Genomic DNA, 18,647 nt, shown 5'->3' with positions numbered 1-18,647 from the left:
GAATGACCTTTTCACAGGGGTCGCCAATTCATAACAGTAGCAACATTACAGTTATGAAGTAGCAATGAAAATAATCCATGGTTGGGGTCACCACAGGAGGAACTGTATTAAAGGGTCATGGCCTTTGGAAGGCTAAGCACCACTACGCTATCTGAAAGGAGATGCTAAACCCACAGAAGGCAGTGTATGGAAGAAAGGCAAGGTCTGCTAGTTCTACCTCTGCTGCTTAATCGTTTTCTTCCCTTTGCCCCTCCCTCCCCCTTCCTTTCTTCTTTGATAGGAATGTTTTCAGTATGACTTGTGTAATTAAACATAAAATTCTTTTTATTCTTTGAATTATTCACTTTATATTTATCCAACGTATTCAAAATTAAATTACAGATAGCATTGCCATTCTATCCCCAACTAGTCAGGACTCATCTCTAAAAGATAGTTTTTTTCTACTTTATCTTTTTTTAATAGCAGAAGAAAAATTTCAACTACAATATTGAGGTGGTTCAACTCATCTATTTTTTTTTAAATGATGTAAATTGTAAAGGATTCGTCAGCTAAATTGGTCACAAAGAAAAAAACTAAACACCACGTGTGGAAAAATTGATTTGGTGAGTATTGCTCCATCTAGCTAAAACAACCTGATCATTATCATCCCTATCTTTTATCTTTTCTTTAAAATATATATTTCTCCCCACCCACACCCACCCCAGGGGGATAAACAACAGAAGCGTGGATGAAGGGAGACAGCAGTCAGTGTAAGATATGAAAACAATAATAATTTATAATTTGTCAAGGGGTCACAAAGGTGGAGGAAAAAGAAGAGTTGATACCAAGGGCTCAAATAGAAAGTAAATGTTTAGAAAATGATGATGGGAACATATGTACAAATAAGCTTGATACAACTGATGTAAGAAATGTTATGAGCTGTAAGAGCCTCCATATAAAATAACTTCTTAAAATAAAAAACAAACCATCAATAAAACACATATTTCATTGTGAGTTGGGGGACAATTTCCATAGCAAATTATGGAACCAATAAACAATGTCTTACATATTGTTCAGTGACACAGCTTATACTTTGCACAAGCTGTCAGCATCGTCGTCGTTTTCATGACTGTAGCTTCCTTGTCTGTCCCACCTTCTCATCTCTGGTCTCATTTACATGAATGTTTTGAGAAGCACAGAATGGAAAGGTTGATAACACTGTGTGGGCCGCTCTGTCTTTTGACTGATGGGTGTGCATTCACAGAGTTTAAAGAGTATCCCAGAGGGATAGGCTTAGGGATCCCTCTAATCTCTACTGGTCTAGCAAGTCTGACATTTTTTAGGAAGTTAATCTTTGTTTTCTGATTTTCTCCCTGTCTATCCAGGACCATTTACTGTGCTCCTGGTTCAAGCAGTCAGCAATGGTGGTCGGGCACCATCTAGTTCTTCTGGTCTCAAGGTAGGTCAGGCTGTGGTTCTTCTAGACTACTTTCTTCTTTGAGTCTTGGTTTCCTTCTTTTGGGAAAATGCATAGAGAAAATAGTGACAGGTTGGCTGACTGCTTGCAAGCTATTAGGGGCCCAGATGCTGCTCACTAAACTACGATGTAGAACATTATCTTATGAGCTTTGTTATGCCAATTGACCAGGTTTTCCCCGCGACTATAGGCTTAAACCCTCAAGCCCAGTAATCTAGTCTTATAAGGCATTTGGCTATATCTAGGAAGCATAAATGCGACTATGTTCACTTTATTTACATATAAATATATAGCAGCACATTCAAGTATGGTTATACCTTTGCCTACAGAAAAACTTATACATGCATCCTCATATATTCATATGTGAGAATTACAGCTAGAGGGACCAACCTCAATCCCAACTCCATGGACAGCACCCCCTCCCCGCAGAATTCACTTCAGAGGACAACACTGAAGATACAGCTCAGGGAGAGGGGCATGTCTGATCAGAATACACAGGAGCAAATGAAGGGAGAGGAAGAGAGTGGAGCACATCCTGGCCCACCAAACCCTGAGGATGCTATTACCACTCAGAGCAGCCAAAGCACAGAGAGGACTATAGGGTCAGCTCCACTATGAGACATGATGTCCCTCACTGACCTGTAGCACTGTAGGGGACTGACCTGTAACACTGGAGACACGGTGTGGGAATTGCACCTGATCTGACCCTACCACACGGAAGCAAAACACTAAGGATGTGCAACAGAACAGCAAGGGGGACAGAGCAACAAAGTCCTCATGGAGCATCAAAAATAGACTGTGGGGCCAGGACGTGGCGCCCCGTCAGACTCAAAGGGAAAACACTCCTACAACAAACAACAAACAGATCTTCAACTATTTGCAGGCTATTTTTTTGGCCATTGGTTTGTTGTTGTTATTTTGTTGCTTTGTTTTGCTCTGTCTTATTTTTGTGCATATTATTGTCTCTGCAGGTCTATCTAGATAAGATAGGAGGGATAAACAATCTGGAGGAAAAAACAATGGGACTGATGGTTCCAGGGGGACATGGGATAGTGGGAGGTGGGGAAAAGGAAGTGGATGTTAACAAACCCAGGAACAAGGGAACAACGACTGATCCAAAATCAATGGCGAGGAGGGTATAGGAGGCCTGGTAGGGCTTGATCAAGGGCAATATAACCGAGAGGAATTACTGAAACCCAAATGAAGGCTGAGCATGATACTGGGACAAGAGGAAAGTAAAAGGAACTAGAGGAAAGAACTATGAGGCAAAGAGCATTTATACAGACATCTATCTAAATAAAGGCATGTACATATGTAAATATATTTATATATGAAGATGAGGAAATAGATGTTAGTATTAAGTGAGCAGATGGACATTGGGCTTCTACTCAAGGACTCCCTCAATCCAAGAACATTTTGTTCTATTAAACTGGCATTCCATGAAGCTCACCTTCCCGACACGCTCACCCAAGGCAAAGCAGGTGCATAAGCAAATGTGGTGAAGAAAGCTGAAGGTGCCCGATTATCAAAAGATAAAGCATCTGGGCCAAGCAGCAAAGCCCACATGGAAGAAGCACACCAGCCGGTGTGATCACAAGATGTTGACAGGATCAGATATCAAGCATCAAAGAACAGAAAAATCATATTGTGAATGAGGGGGAGTGCAGAGTGGAGACCCAAAGCCCCTCTGTAGGCAACTGGACATCCCCTTACAGAAGGGTCCCAGGGAGGAGTCTAGCCAGTCAGGGCGCAGTACAGCACCGATAAAACATACAACTTTCCTCTAGTTCTTAAATGCTTCTTCCCCCACCCACTATCATGATCCCAAATCTACCTCACAAATCTGGCTAGACCAAAGGATGTACACTGGTACAGACAGCAACTGGAAACACAGGGAATCCAGGACAGATAAATCTCTCAGGCCCAATAATGAGAGTAGCAATACCAGGGGAGTAAGGGGAAGGTGGGGAAGGAAGGGAGGACCGAGCACAATGGTCTACATATAACCCCCTCCCTGGAGGACAGACAACAGCACAGTAGGTGAAGGGAGATGTCGGACAGGGCAAGACATGACAAAATAAGAATAATTTATAAATAATCAAGGGTTCATGAGGGAGGGGGTACAGGAAGGGAGGGGAAAATGAGAAGCTGATACCAAGGGCTCAAGTAGAAAGCAAATGTTTTGAGAATGATGATGGCAACAAATGTATGAATGTGCTTAACACAATGGATGGATGCATGGATTGTGATAGGAGTTGTACGAGCCCCCAGTAAAATGATTTTTAAAAAAAGAATTACAGCTAGAATGCCCCTTGGAAACAATCTCCTGTACCATAGTCACGCCATCAGGAGTAAGCTGGAGAAGCACATCACTCTCTGTTCAGCATGATATCAGTCAAATGGAGGCAGGCCCTCAACAGGATGGACTGCCCCGTGGCTGCAGCAATGGCTCAAATACACAACTGTGAGGATGGTGCAGGACCAGCAGGGTTTGTACAGAGGGTAGCTATGTTCAGCAACCAGTTCTAGGTACGACTGTAACCAGTCTGTCACACATAGGGTGGCCAGAGTCAGAACTGACGCGAGAGCACCTACCAAATAAGGGGTTGCACTGGGCAGATTCACTTAAACGTGCTTTCATGCTAGTGACCTCCATTGGAGCGACTCATTCATCTCCACAGTAAATTGCGCATCACAATAAAGTGATCTCTCGTGGTTCTGATGTATATTTCATCTCGTTGAGCTCAATGTTGTCAACCTCATATAACACCATGTGTGGCATTTACATAATCTATTGTCAGCTTGAGCCGAAGGGGTGGAGTCTAGCATGTCAATCAGGTCATAGCCAATCATGCCTCCATGGTGACATGGCTTTTTCCTGAGGATTCTGGGAACTCCTGTCTTCCTCCCTGGAAGTGGGATACATACTCTCTTTGCTCCACATTCCTGTTGACAAGCACATGGAGACACACTGATGGAACCAGAACCCTGGAGCTGGAGAAGCCCATGTGGTGGCCCACACCAGCGCTGAGATACTTCCACCTCCACTGGATTTACAAGTCTTTCCACCTACTGGCTTGTGATCTTCCTGCATTCAGCATCATTGCATGGCTGCATGAGTCTAAAGAGGGATTTGTGAGTTAGTATCAGACATATGGGCTTATATTGGACTTATAGACTTGATCTGGACTGGGCTGGGATGTTTCTTAATCTATAATTGCTCTTTGATATAAAGCTCTTTCTTATACACCTATGCATGTCTATGGATTTGTTTCTCTGGTCTACCCAGGCTAACACATCATGCAACCCCCACAAAGAGCCAGTAGTGATGCCGGCAGTGCTCCCCCAAAGCAAAGCAAAGCAAAGTGATGACATTGTAAGGAAAAGTTGAATCGCTTGCTATGTACAGCAGCTTGACTCTGCCGCTGTGGTTTGCCCACCCCCTCACGATAAGAGGATGTAGCATAGAGACGACTGAAGCAATAGGAAGGAAATTGGTGAAGCTTTGCTGCAGATACTCTCACAGGCACTAAAATCTTGTATTTGTGTGTGTGTGTGTGTGTAATACTCATGTTGGATGTGCAGCTTTTATGTGGGTGCAGTATATAATACATATAATACAAAATATGTGTCCATCAGCCCTTTGCTATCAGTAAGATTTCTGTACATGGTGGCTTCGTGGACTGTGTTTTAAATGTTTCACAGGAAGTCCTATTAAGGGGCATGTTGTTAGGTACTGTCGGTTGGCTCTGACGCATAGCAACCCAATGTACAACAGAACCTTCGATCCAACCAAAAACCCCAATTTAGTATTAGGAAATCAACAATAACTATAGATGATTTGTGAGAGAGCACTAAGTATGGGCCAGGTGCTAAGTACTTCACATGGATTAGCTCATTTTAATCCTCACAACTGTGATGTCAGCTGTATAATACAGGAAACAAAGGCACACACAATGTTGTTTCACAATTCTGGTGGCAAATTTAAACATGAGGATAAAAGGCCTCACTTAATGTGGGCCCCATCAATAGCATTTTGAAGGGGAGAAGACAGACACACTGCCCTGCACACCGTCGCATCTTCAACCTCAGAAAGAATGCCCTGAAGCTCTAGGAATATCTTTGTCACTGTGTTTTTCCAGAGGTGAGGCCAAGAGAAAAGATTACAGCGATGATTACAATCGGCCACCTGATCAACGCGGCTAAAGGTAATTGAGCCAGGCCAAAAAGGAGCACATTTGTCATCAGAAATGGAAACATCAGAACATCCTTTAGGCTCAACACAGGGGCTCTAGCACTCTGAGCTCAAATGATTCCATAGGCAATTCAAAGCAGATTGTACACCCAACGAATGCCACCAGGTGAAAGATACACATTGTTAATGAAGACTCAATCTCAGGAGCAGGCCGGGCTAAGTGATAAGAACATTATGAAAATCTCCCATGCAGCTCATCAAGGCCCACTGCTGGCCAGGGCATGCCTAATCTTCCCAGCTAGCTAGTTCCAGAGCAGACCAAGGTTGACAAACCCACAGCAGTGTTATCTTTTTAAATTATCTGAATTCTGCTGAGCAGACAAAATGATCCTGCTGCGACTCTGCACCCAGTGTTACATTTCCTGGCGATGTAAAGACATCTTGTTTAATCAGGTTGGAACATGCACCCCTCTTTATATCAACTCTTATGCTGGGAGCACCCACATAATAAGGTTAAGTAGTTGGAGGGCAGAAGTATGGAAATTTGGGGGTGTCTGTTATAAATCTTAGAGATGATTTACCAATAACATCAACTGAATGTCCTGTATGTCAACCACCACCAGAAGCCACTGCCCCAAATGCTTCCTCCTTCTTTCGCTCCTGTCCTGGAGGCCAGCATAGAGTGCTGTGTAACCAGACCATGCAGGGCTTGAACCTACACTCGGCTGTGACTTTGAGTAAAGTGCTTCTCTCTGGGCCTCAGTTTCCTGAGCAGCATGAAGATGACACTCACCACCACTGTGAGATCATTCATTGGAAGGCTTACATGAGACACTTGCAAAGCACATGGCACGTCATCAAGTCGTTCCGACTAGCCTTCCGTGTTACATCACTTACTAACAAAATAATCACTATAATTCGCACAGAGTTAAGGGGGACAGACTTGAAATCCAAAGGTCAAGTTCTTTGCTAGGTGTAAGGCTAGCGCTAGCTATACCTATGAAGCTCGAGCAGGTCTGTGACCTTTATACACACAGTTGCCTCATCCCTCCGTAGGAGGGATGTGAGGGTAAATGATGGAGTCGAGCAGCGCAGTGCCCCTCCGAGTCTAACCCACAAAACCCACTGCCACTGAGTCGATTCCAACTTGCAGTGACGTTATTTAGAATTCCCGAGTCCGTATTCTTCAAGGGAGACGACAGCTTCATCTTTCTCCCAAGGGGTGGCTGTGGATTTGAACTGCCGGCCTTGAGGTGAACAGTCCCACAGTGAACCACAGCACCCCCAGGGCTCGTTTTACACAGGCTGCAAGCACTCAATCAGTCCTAGCTGCTCTTGTCGCTATCTAATCGCTATGCTACATAATAATGGGCTTGAGCCTTATCACTCTTCCTTCCCTGATTAATATCTATCCTCACAAGCCTATGATTAATATCTTCCTTGCAAGAAAAACAAGACTAAGCACCGCAGGAATACCCTAATGAGGAACTCAATCTGAAACTTCACCCATTCAGTCATCCCTGATATATTAATGGAACAAGCACCTGTGAGCTACACTGTTGGCGGGAACTCAAAGCGTACTGGTGAGCTTGTAAACAGATCATGATGGTACCACGTGCTGTTCAGGAACAGCTTACTGTGCCCCGGAGTGAATGCAGTCCAGAGATGTCCTGCCATTACATATCTGGGGTAAATATGTTCATTTCATCTTCTGCCTCCTGTTTTTAAAAAAAATTTCGCATCCCTTTTCTTTGAAATGTCAGTGACATTGTGACATTTATCTGTACCTTCTCTCAGTCATAGAAAAGAAGGGATTATAAGCCCGCAGTCACTTAATACACATTGAGCACCCACTGTGTGCCCAGGGCTGGGGACAGCAGCCCCCTCCGGAGCTCACAGCTTGGCTGGGGAGACAGATAATGGAGCAAGTGTCACAACACTGTCATTGTGTGACAGAACAGGGGGTTAGGCATGGGGCTAGTTAGGGAGAGGTGTGGTTGGAGGGTAGGACATGACAGAGTCCTGGGAGTTTCTTCAGGGGAACTGAGTTCTGAGGGAGAAGTGGCCATGAGCCAAGGCAATAGTGGAAGGCCTTTCTAGACATGGGGAACAGCATGTGCAAAGACCCAGCTGTAATAGAGAACATGGGTTTGAGAAACTGGAGAGAACCAGTTTAGTTGGCCCCTTGTGTAATGATTAAAGGGAGTGAGTAGTTCAGGAAACAGGTGGGAGGGTAGGCAGGGGCTAGATTATACAGGCCCATCTCTTACCCTTCATCTTACCAAGAAGATAGATTAACCTAAAGTATTCTCAGATGTCCATTAGTCTCATTTATAAGTAGGAACTTACTCATTTATAAGTAGTTAAAAGTAGGAACTTACCTATCTAATGATAATAATAATAAAACCCAAGCTTTCTGTCAATTGAATCAATAGCGACCCACTGTGTTTCTGAGACTGTAACTATTTACAGGAGAAGAAAGTCCAGTCTTGCTTCCTCAGAGGTGCTAGTGGTTTCAAACTGCTGACCATGTAGATCACTGCCCAACTCATAACCACTCACCACCAGGGCTCCTAAAGGTCTAATAAAGTGTCAGTGAAATAGATTTGGTGAGTCTATTCACAAACTACTCTAGAATTAACAACAACAAAAAAGAATGCTCTTGTGTTAGGTGGCAAACAAAGGTATCCTGCACTGTTCCCCAAACTATAAAAAGTTTGGCAAGATTGAGTATAAAAGATATATACTTATGTTCCCATTTGGGAATGCCATTTTGAACTTCTACTTTGGTGCTTCCAAATTCACAATTCTTTGAGTAATCTAGGAGTCCTGGTGGAGTCGTAGTTAAGAGTTGGCCTGGAAATCTGCATGGTCAGCAGTTTGAAACCACCAGCAGCTCCTCGGGAGAAAGATTGGTCTTTCTACTCCCCTAAGCAGTTTCAGTCTCCAAAACCACAGGGGTCGCTATTAGTCACTATTGACTCGATGGCAGTCAGTGTGTAAGGCTGGGTTGACTCAAGGAACAAATTCATAGACACTCACATGTGTATAAGAAAGACCTTTATATAAAAGAGCAATTGAGAAAACATCCCAGCCCACTCCAGATCAAGTCCATAAGTCTGAAGTTAGCTCATATATCTGGTACTAATCTATAAATTCTTCTTCAGACTCACGAAACACATGCAATGACACAGAATGCAGGAAGATCACAGACCAGTGGATGGAAAGTCTTGTGGATCCAGTGGCAGTAGAAGCATCTCAATACTGGCATAGGTCTCCAAGTGGCTCCTCCAGCTCCAGGGCTCTGGCTACATCGGTGTAGCTCCATCAGGCTCCTTGTCAGTAATGTCTCAAAGGGAATGAGTATGCCCCACCTCCAGCAAGCTATTTATCTCCTTAGTGGCTCCAAATGAGGTAATCAAGCTGTGATCTGATTGACAGGCTAAACTCCACCCCTTCATTTTTACATCTCAGATTGACAAGAGATTATGTAAGTATGACAGTGAATTTGGGGTGTTATTTTTTTGTTGTTGTTGTATAATCTAAATAAAACTCTTTAAGAATATTTCTGGATAGTGCACTGTTCTTAACAGGGTAAGTGAAACATGCAGAGATAAATTAATAAATGTTATTATCCCAATTTAAAAAGCAAAACACTGAAATTGATTGTGGTGATGATTGTACAACTTTGTAACATGATTGAACTATTGAACTGCATGAAAATGAATTATATATCAATAAAACTGTTCTTGTTTTTTAAATCAGTGCTCTGAACAGGTGGATCTGGTGGGGAATTTGGGGAAGGATGGTGGTGATTGCTACACGATAGGACGAGCAGCATTGGTGTCACAGAACGGTACTTGTAAGATGTTGAAATGGCAAATGTTTTATATGATGAATACACAAACAATATGTACACATACAATACATATACCCTTGCCATAATAAAAAAAGATGTGCTTATAAATAAACAATGGTGCTAAACGACAAAATACACAACATTATATGATCTTTAAGCTGTCGCTGTAACAAGACTTTAGAGGAAATGATGCCCAGTCATTGAATAGTGGGAATTTCAGTAGCAATGATCTCTTATAAAAATCTTTTTAAAAGCTAAAAAAAAGTATGCGTATATAGGCTTTAAAAGCTGCTTAAAATGCATGAGGCGACATGGTTGTTCGGAGCCAGGAACAGGCTTTGGGCAGTGCAGAACTGCCCCATGATGTTTTCTGCTGTGACCTTTCTGGGAAGACATGAACAGGCTGGGTGGTTTTGAACCGACAAGCGTGGGGTGAGCGGGGCTCCTTGCATCAGCTATAGGAGAGGAGGCTTCTAAATGTTCAGGAAATAATAGACTAAAAAGAGAACACAGTGTCCCCCAAACTTCTTGAAGCCTCTTTTCATGTAGCAAGGCTAGGTAGCAATAAATGTCAAACTTCATTTGATGAAGGCCGAGCTTAGCAAGGGCCTCTGCCTGCTCAGTTAAAGGATTCTTTCTTCGGTTACATTAGAGCAATAGAGGTTTTTGAATTACCCTTCACCCCATTACGTGTGTCTGAGATGCTTGATACTGAAATACATTTCTGAGTGTGTGCATAACGGACAGGAAGGAACTACATCAAAATGTAGCTACAATTTTGAGGCAGGATTACTGGTTGAACTAACTGACGTTCACATGTCCCAATATTTCTAGGAGACACGTCTATTCCTTCTTCTCGGCTTTTACATTCCCTTTATTATTAGAAATGACTCTATGTCCCCCCCCCCCTCATGCAGAACACTTTGGTGGAGGGGTAGGAAGGGCTGTTTGGGTTCCGAGCAGCGCCCTAGTGCAGGCAGGCTCTTCACCTGTTAGAACGGAAACGAGGGACGTGCTCAGGGAGACGCCATCTCCACCCACCATCCCACTGGCATCTGACGTGAGAGAAGAGCTGTAGGCGGCTGCTGGGAGTGCTCTCCACTCTGCTAGATGCTTTAAAAATTGAACATTGCCTTTTTTCCTTTTCCTGGAACAGTTTGTCTTCTATCACGCCAGGAAGCGGGGGGCTCAGCCAGTGGATGAGAAGCGGGGGGGGGGGGGAGTGGCAGTAGTGGGGACACAGAGACCAATTATAGCATCAACAAGCATGGGCGCTTCCGTCAGAATTCGCTTTTCATTAAGTACTGGGAGTGGATGGAGGCACGTCACCAGCTTGAAGACCCCTCCAGTTTCCGGTGTGGGAGGAGTGGGGGCTTGGCTGGGTTCCACTCCCTGACATCACACATGGACCTCTGTGAAGGTTTCTGAATCCACTGCTACTGTCCGGTTCCCCAAAGGGTCAGTGACCCAGAACAACTAGGAGGTTTGTGCTGTCGGCACCAGCGGATTCTCTCAGCTTACCCATTTCTACTTGAGCTCAGGTCCCAGTTCAGTAGGAAGCTGGAGAAGGGTTTAGTGGGGAAACTCTCTTCTGGGCCCCTACTAGAATTGCCATCGGAAGTTGTACACTGACACGAAGCATCAGTCAGAACAGATTGTTCATCTGATGACACCTAGACATCCTGCTTTTTAACCAGAGAGGGGGATTCCATCCCAGTTCACACCTCCTAAAGTCACACCACAGATGCATTTCTTAAAAGGACACATATGTGTTGACATGTACACAGTCTTGAGTTTCAATGGAAATTTGACTCTGACCCTCAAAATACCTCTGGTCCCCTCATGACATAACATTTCGTTCAAAAACATCTGATGAACATCTTTCCACTTCTTAACTGGAATATATATCAAAAAGGAGAGTTACTAAGATTATTTCCCTAAACCCGCGCATCCTCCAGTGTGACTCATCCACTGGAGACCACCCCTCACCCTGCCCCCAGGTACTTTCCACTGTACCTTGTGCAGACTCTCAGCAGGCGGCAGAACCAAGGCCAGTTCAGAAACGATCACCCTCCCGGCCACCACCAGTTCAAACCACAAGGAGAAGAGAGCCGTTTGCGAAGCCCACAGGGTCATTTAGTTGTGAGTAATTAATTGGAATTCGACACTTATTCCGACACTGTTGCTCCACGCACCATTCTGTTCAAGTGAACTTCCCTCCACAGAGCCTGCCTCCAAGGTGGGAGGAAAGGGGAACCTGCGTGGTTTGCTCTCCTCCGGGGCCACCTCTGCATCGGCCACACATTCCGTCTCAATGAAGCTGGCTAAACGAAACACCCATTCTCATGATCCCCCCCACCACCACCACCACTCCCCATCAGCTTCTAGACTCTCCCAACTTCTAGAATCGTTACCAATCTTATGTGGCAATGTCTGGAGGGCAGTCTGCTGAGGTTTCGGAACTCTCTGCCAGACTCCAGGGAAAAGTCAGATGAATCAGAGTTAAGTTTGACCCTCTGCGCTGCCCTACCGGTGGTCCTGAGGTTCGTTCTCTTCCTTAACGTCGCTACACTGTCACAAAACCTCTTTTTAAAAATGTGGCCAGAAAAAGCAACTCCCTGCATCTGGCAAGTGGAAAGGAAGTTGCTTTGCTCAGAATCTGATACTTACATGACGAGGGGCCAGCGTCATGTGTGCCGCTCAACAAAAGCAACCCCTGTCATTTATACTGTAAACAATGCGTCCAGTCCAGGGAAGTCAGGCTAATGGCCACAATGCTCCTTAGCATCGAGGACGCCGAGCCTCGGTCTCACGTCCTTTGGACATCGTTTCTGGACGGACCAGTACTTAGGGAAGAGCATCACGTTTGGAAAGCAGAGGGTCAGCAAAAAAAGGGAAGACTCCCAATGAAATGAACGGGCGGCTGCAACGATGGACTCAAATACAGGGAGGCTGTGAGGATGACCCAGGACAGGCAGTGTTTCCTTCTGTTCTATATGAGGCTGCTACGAGGAACTCACGCAAGGCACCTGCGGCAATTACATCATCTCCTGTCAACCTGAGTGAAGGGGGAGCGTCTAGCTTGTCAACCAGGTCACGGTCAATCATGCCTCTGTGTGGGCATGGCTTCCTCCTGAGGATTCTGGGAACCCCTGCCTTCCTCCCTGGAGGTGGGACACACACTCTCTGCTTTACATTTCGATGACAAGCCAGAAAGAGTTACACTGATGCAACCAGAGGCCTGGAGTTGAAGGAGCCACGTGGAGATTCCTGCCAGAGCTGAGACGCTTCCACTGCCACTGGATCCATAAGACTTTCTATCCACTGGCCTGTGATCTTCCTGCATTTGGAATCATTGCATGTGTTGAGTGAGTCTGAAGAGCAAATTATAGACTGGTATTGGACATAGGGTCTAATATCAGACTTATGGACTTGATCTGGACTGGGCTGGGATGTTTTCTCAATACACAATGTCTCTTCTATATAAAGTTCTTTCTTATACACAGATGAGTGTCTATGAATTTGTTTCTCTAGTCTACCCAGACTAACACAGCACCTAACAACCACAAAGGAGGCCTGATGGTGCAACATTGAAGCGCTCAGCTACTCACTGAAAGGTTGGGGGTTCCAACCTACCCAGAAGCTCCAGCAATAAAGACTGGATTGATGACCCAGAGATTACAGCCAGGAGAATCCAATGGGTGGTTTTACTCTGCTCCATGGGTTAAAAGTTGACTTGGTGGCAACCGCCACTAACCTTGGATCTTGGATAAAAAGCCTCTAGGACATATTTGCCTGAACTATAAATACCAATATGTCGTGGAAACAAGCACAAGCTTGCGAGTGACTTGGATTGAAGTCCTGCCTCTGCCTTCCTGGACTTTGACTCTGTCATTTGTAAAGAGAAGGGACCGGGCTGAGAAACAGCTCAGGAGCTTCTACACATACAAAGTCAACAACTACAATAAGGTCCACAAACTTAAACATATTCTTGATACAAAACACTTGCTGCTGATAAGAAAAGTTCCAAAGACACCTCTTTTCCATAAAATAGTATTCAGTGAGGAGAGTACAACCCAGAAGAACAGCATCTGTGTGTCCCATTGCTGAGGCAACCCAGCAAACTAGCCCAACTCCATCAAAAGGATGGTGCAAGAGACTGGCACCGGCACGAATCATCTGGTGAAACAAAGAGTACTTTCATGAGCTTCCAGCTTGGGTGCACTTCTCCTGGCTGCTGGCCTCCTGGAAAAGTGCCGTACTTGAACAGAGCTTTGAAAACATTGTTGACACTGACTGGTAAGAGGCATCATCGGGTAAGAGCCTGCATGTTCAATGAAGTTTCAAGCTTTCACTTTGGTTTTGGAAGACCTGGTCTCACCGCACCACCTGCCTCCACCACTGTTTTAGCCAGATGAGGAAATGGGAGCCCAGAGAGGGGAAAGTGACTTGCCCACGGCCACATCACAGGACAGACAAGACCCCGGATCAAATCTACACTGTTAGCGTAGGGGCTTTCCCAGCCCATACAGGTGCCTTTTGTAGAAGAGAGAGACCAGCTTATCATGTTAGAAGCAGCCACCATCAACACTGGCTAACCTCCAATCAAGTGTAAAAGAGAAGTGGATGCGGGGGTGGCGGGGTGGGGAGGTTTCAGGGAGGGTCTGAGGCTCCTACTCTGGATAAAGGGGACACTGGAGGCCCTGGTAGGCTGGCCAATTGCATTAATGGGGAGACAGATACGCCACGTAAAGAAGGCTGCTGAAATCATCACCAGGATTCAACTCCAAATCACTTAAATATCTTTTTCTAAATTTATGTTTGTTTGTGCTAAACTTATCTATTAGTGGCTGTATATAAAAACCACTCACTAAGCGGTAAGATACCAAGCAAGTTTTCTGACCCCTCGGCATCCTGCTCTTTCTCATCTGTAAAAGGTGTGACTCTGAGAGCCATGGTCAGCACGCACACACACAGCCAGGCTCGATGCTTGGGACGCACCGAGCATGTGGTGCATCCACACCACGGATGAAATGGACCGAAGACCATTTTCACTCTCGGCCACACTTTCTCAGATTCGTATGCGTCAATGTGCAAACTTGCACTTTTAAAAGATAAGGAAAGCAAACTATGAGACGGACGTCTGGCGGGTGCCTAGCATGCACACGGCCATGACTGCATTTGGCATTCTTGCTTTTACTGTTTTATTTAATCTGCAACCAAAACCACTGTCAGATGAAGTTTTCTCAACCCTGTGTTTGAGCCAAAGAAGCCGAGGCCAAGAGAGGTGCCATAGAAACAGGAAATGTAAACTTCACTCAAATTAACACCCCCCCCCCCCCCAACCAGGCCGTTGACGATTTCCTCCGGCCTGGGAGGTGGGGCCAAGCCACTAACCGCCCTCGAAGGGGCCACCGGCCCATCGTCTTGAACCGAACACTGAGAAAGGAGGGTTTATCTCGAACCTACGCAGGTGCACTAAGTTCACAATCCGCTCTAGGAGGGAAAAGGCACAGATGATAAACAAGCCAGTTTGCATGTTTAAGTTGGCCACACCGTTTCCTTTTGTGAAATGCAGTATTCCTTTGTGAAAAGTTCTGCCCGATCACAACTTCCACAGATAGATCTTGGAAGCCCAGTGATGGCCCATGAGCAAATGAGCGATACTGATGGAGACAAGAGCTGCTCCAAGCGGGAGGGAGGGAGGGAGGGCGGTACTTACGCTTATGTCAAGACTACAGAGGCTGATAGCATCTTCATCTTGGGTACTCTGCTTCCGTTTGCGCTGCAAAACAAACAATGAAATAAAGTTCAAATGTAACTAGGGATTATGGCTTTGACTAAAGAAATAAATAGAAAGCAATCATACAGTATAAGCAACCCTTATCACTTCCGCCATGCTACCCCAAACCAAGCTGCAGGAATGAACATTTGCGGAAAGACCTGGGAAGTTACGGGGAAGCTGCAAAGCTCGGGGATAGTGGAGGGTGCTCTCACACTCATTCATGCTGCTCGGTCCCTTTCTGTGCTGCTGATGCCTGCCAACCCCACGGGCCTAGAAACGATGATAGGAGCTCAGATTCTGCCTGGCCTGGAGGAAGACTCTTTCAAGATTTTAATTTTAATTCACTTCCAGATCTTCTATTTTTAGAGCACTTTTGCACTTGGATAATTCTAATTTGTTTTAGACCTCTGGTCCTGATGAAATCATAGAACTAGAAGGCTGGAAAGGACATTAGACATCTTTTTCTTTAAGTTTTCTGTTTCAGTCATAGAAACAGACTTGGAGAAGTCATTGCTTTAACTAAAGGCACTGACATTTGAAATGAATTTCTGACAGGCGAAGTTTGACCTTAGATTTCAAAACACCAAGTCACATTTACATGGAAAAAAAATGTTTCTCTTTAGAAGATGGAAAGAAACTCCATCTACCCCCACAATAAACCCGTCAAAAGATAACGGTTTTTTTAAAAAGATAAAGTTCATCTTTCTTTTGTATCCCCAACTCAACCTACCAGGCAAATATCGATGAAATCCCTAATCTCCTGGTGCTGCCAGTGGACCAGAACCACAGGCACGAGGTTACAGTAGAGCCCAGAAACACCTGGCATCTTCACCCCAGAGAAGTCCATCTCTTCTTCCTCTATCAGCTCCTGCAACGGGAGCTGGACAAGGTGCATACTGGGATGCCATCAGAACTGTCCTTTCCTGCCCGGTGAGTATAAGTAGTCCATGATTTCTTCACTTCAAATGAGCACCGGCATCTGCCAGGCTCTGTGTTTGCTCTTGGGAGCATGAGGATCAGCAAGGCACTAATCCTCTTGGTTAGGAACTCACACTCGGGACCTTGAGGCATTTCACTGGAGCGTGCTGTCCTTTTCTCAACTCAAAAGTGGACAAGGTGAGGTTTGTTTCTATTCTCTAAGCGGGAGGAGTTAACATAGCCCCGTGTTTTAAATTGGTGGGCTTCATGCCTGGCACACAGAAAGTGCTTCACACCAGGGGTGACAAAAGCTCTGCCATCGCGTTGATAATGAAAGGCCAGAGTAGACCTGCTCCTGTAGGTCCCCAAGACTGACTTTCACGGGGAGAGAAAGTCTCATCTTAATCCTGGTGGGCTCAAACTGCTGACTTTGTGCTTAGCAGCCCAACTTGTGAGCTACGATGCCACCAGGGCTCAGGGCTGGAACAGCACGGGAGTAATTAGTTGCGCTGGGGAAGTGTCTGGGGAAGTCTATTCAAAGGCGGGGGCACTGGAATAGCCTGAAGGATAAACAAGTGATTGCCAAGCTAAAAGGGGGCGGTCTTTCTGTGCCACTCCATGTGAGCAGTGGTACATTCTGCAGCAGAATCACCTGAGGAATAGTTCAAAGTGCCGATGCCCGTAGCCAGCCTGAGAGAGGCAAACAACCAACCCCAGTGGGCGGTACCCGAGGGACTGTGCATCTGGACAAGCTCGCCTTGGGATTTCCAGATAGTGCTGGAGAGTGCCGCCTGCTCCGCTCAGAGGCTTCGCCAGGCGGGCATGCTGATGGCCACTCCAAAGGGCCACTTTCAGGGTACCCGTGTCTCCCTAGGATCCTCACCCACATACAATGGAAAATGGCACCCTGGTGCCCCAGAGGACAGGCCACTGGCTTGTAAGGATTTGTACGGTGACCTTGGGAGGCAAGGTGTGGCAAGGGCTACGACAAGAGCCCTTGAGTGCTGCAAATGAGCAGGGGTCGTGTGCTAGACACAACGGTTGGTGGTCCCAGGAGCATCTTGGAAGAGAGGCATGACAATCTACTGAGAAACCAGCAACCTTAGAGAGCACGGATCTCTGCCAACACAGCTGGAAGGGCCTCAACTGTAACTGATTACAAATCCTGGCAAGATAGAGAGAGAGAGCCCGTTTTGTGTGCAAGGACACTGCAGTTGACACACATAAGCCATTTAGAGCCAGTGCGGCAAATGGCTGTTTCACTTGTGTTCTGGAAGCTTCCGGATGGCGTATGGGAGAAGGCTACGATCATTTAGCAGTGTGTGCTGACAGGTAGGCATGGAGAGTGGCTGTGTTGGCCCCGGGTAGCCCATGTTGTCCCAGAGTTCTGCCTCTCTTGCCTTGAGAGGGTTTCAGATTACACGCGAGATCCTGGGGAGACACATGCAGAGACTGAGGTCTGCAAAGAGGCAATGTTGCCCACCCGGTGGCTCGGGTTCGCAGATGATGTGACATTGTGTAAAGTTCCTAGAAGATGCGTCAGGTTTCTAGAACGAGACCTGGCATAGTGTTGCTATTGTCAGGTGCCATTGAGTCAGTTCTGACCCACAGAGACCGCGTGCATAACAGAACAAAACACTGCCCGGTCCTGTGCCAGCCTCACCACTGTTCCTAAGCTTGAGCCCCTTGTTGCCGCCACTGTGTCCATCTATCTCACTGAGGGCCTGGCTCCCTGTTTTAGCAGGATGGCATCCTTCTCCAGGGACTGGCCTCTCCTGACAAGGCTAAGGCAGTGAGAGGAAGTGCGTTGGCACACGGTGATCTTTGCCTCTAAGGAACATTCTGGCCATCTTTCTCCCACGACGGGAATGTTTGTTCCTTGGTCAGTCCACGGTACTCAGCAGTCTTTATCATCATTCAAATGTATGGGCTCTTTTTTGGTGTCCCTTAGTCAATGTCCAACCTTCACATGCATCGTAGGTGCATAATATATGCCCGTTCCTTGCACCCAAGTTGCAGATGTGTGCTGCGACCTGGATTGTCAGATCACGGAATCCTGTGACGTTCCAATTCCATTCCTAGGACTGAGGGACAGTGTCAATATGGCATGCTGAATAGTAGTCTAGCAACCACTCATCTGTCCGTTTGTCCTACTGTGGTGGCTTGCATGCTGCTGTAATCCTGAAGGCTACGCCACTGGTCTTTCATGGGGGACAGGTTTCAGCTGACCATCCAGTCTAAAACAGACTGGGAAGAGAGGCCCGGTGTCTCACCTCGAGGAGTTAGCCTATGAACACTGTAAGCCTCACACCAGAAAACTATTGGATATTGTGCTAGAATTGATCAGAAGGCACCCCAAAACACAAGAGCCACTGGGAGGGTATTAGCATGATCGCGTCAAGGCACAGTACCAGGCACGGCCTTGATGGTGACA

At 45.9% G+C, this 18,647-nt stretch overlaps 1 protein-coding gene across 2 annotated transcripts in view; it reads right to left on the bottom strand.

Moving 5' to 3' along the window:
• ARHGEF3 (Rho guanine nucleotide exchange factor 3) overlaps positions 1-18,647 on the bottom strand; it is a 355,657-nt gene that overhangs the window by 146,185 nt on the left and 190,825 nt on the right. For both annotated transcript variants that reach the window (XM_075550009.1, XM_075550011.1), the window contains exon 4: positions 15,233-15,295. In XM_075550009.1, the coding sequence (XP_075406124.1) occupies positions 15,233-15,295 (63 nt within the window). The remainder of the gene's footprint in view (positions 1-15,232; positions 15,296-18,647) is intronic.

The sequence above is a fragment of the Tenrec ecaudatus genome, chromosome 5 (assembly GCF_050624435.1).
Source record: "Tenrec ecaudatus isolate mTenEca1 chromosome 5, mTenEca1.hap1, whole genome shotgun sequence".
Classification (NCBI taxonomy): Eukaryota; Metazoa; Chordata; class Mammalia; order Afrosoricida; family Tenrecidae; genus Tenrec; species Tenrec ecaudatus.
This window is presented reverse-complemented; position numbering and strand designations above follow the sequence as displayed.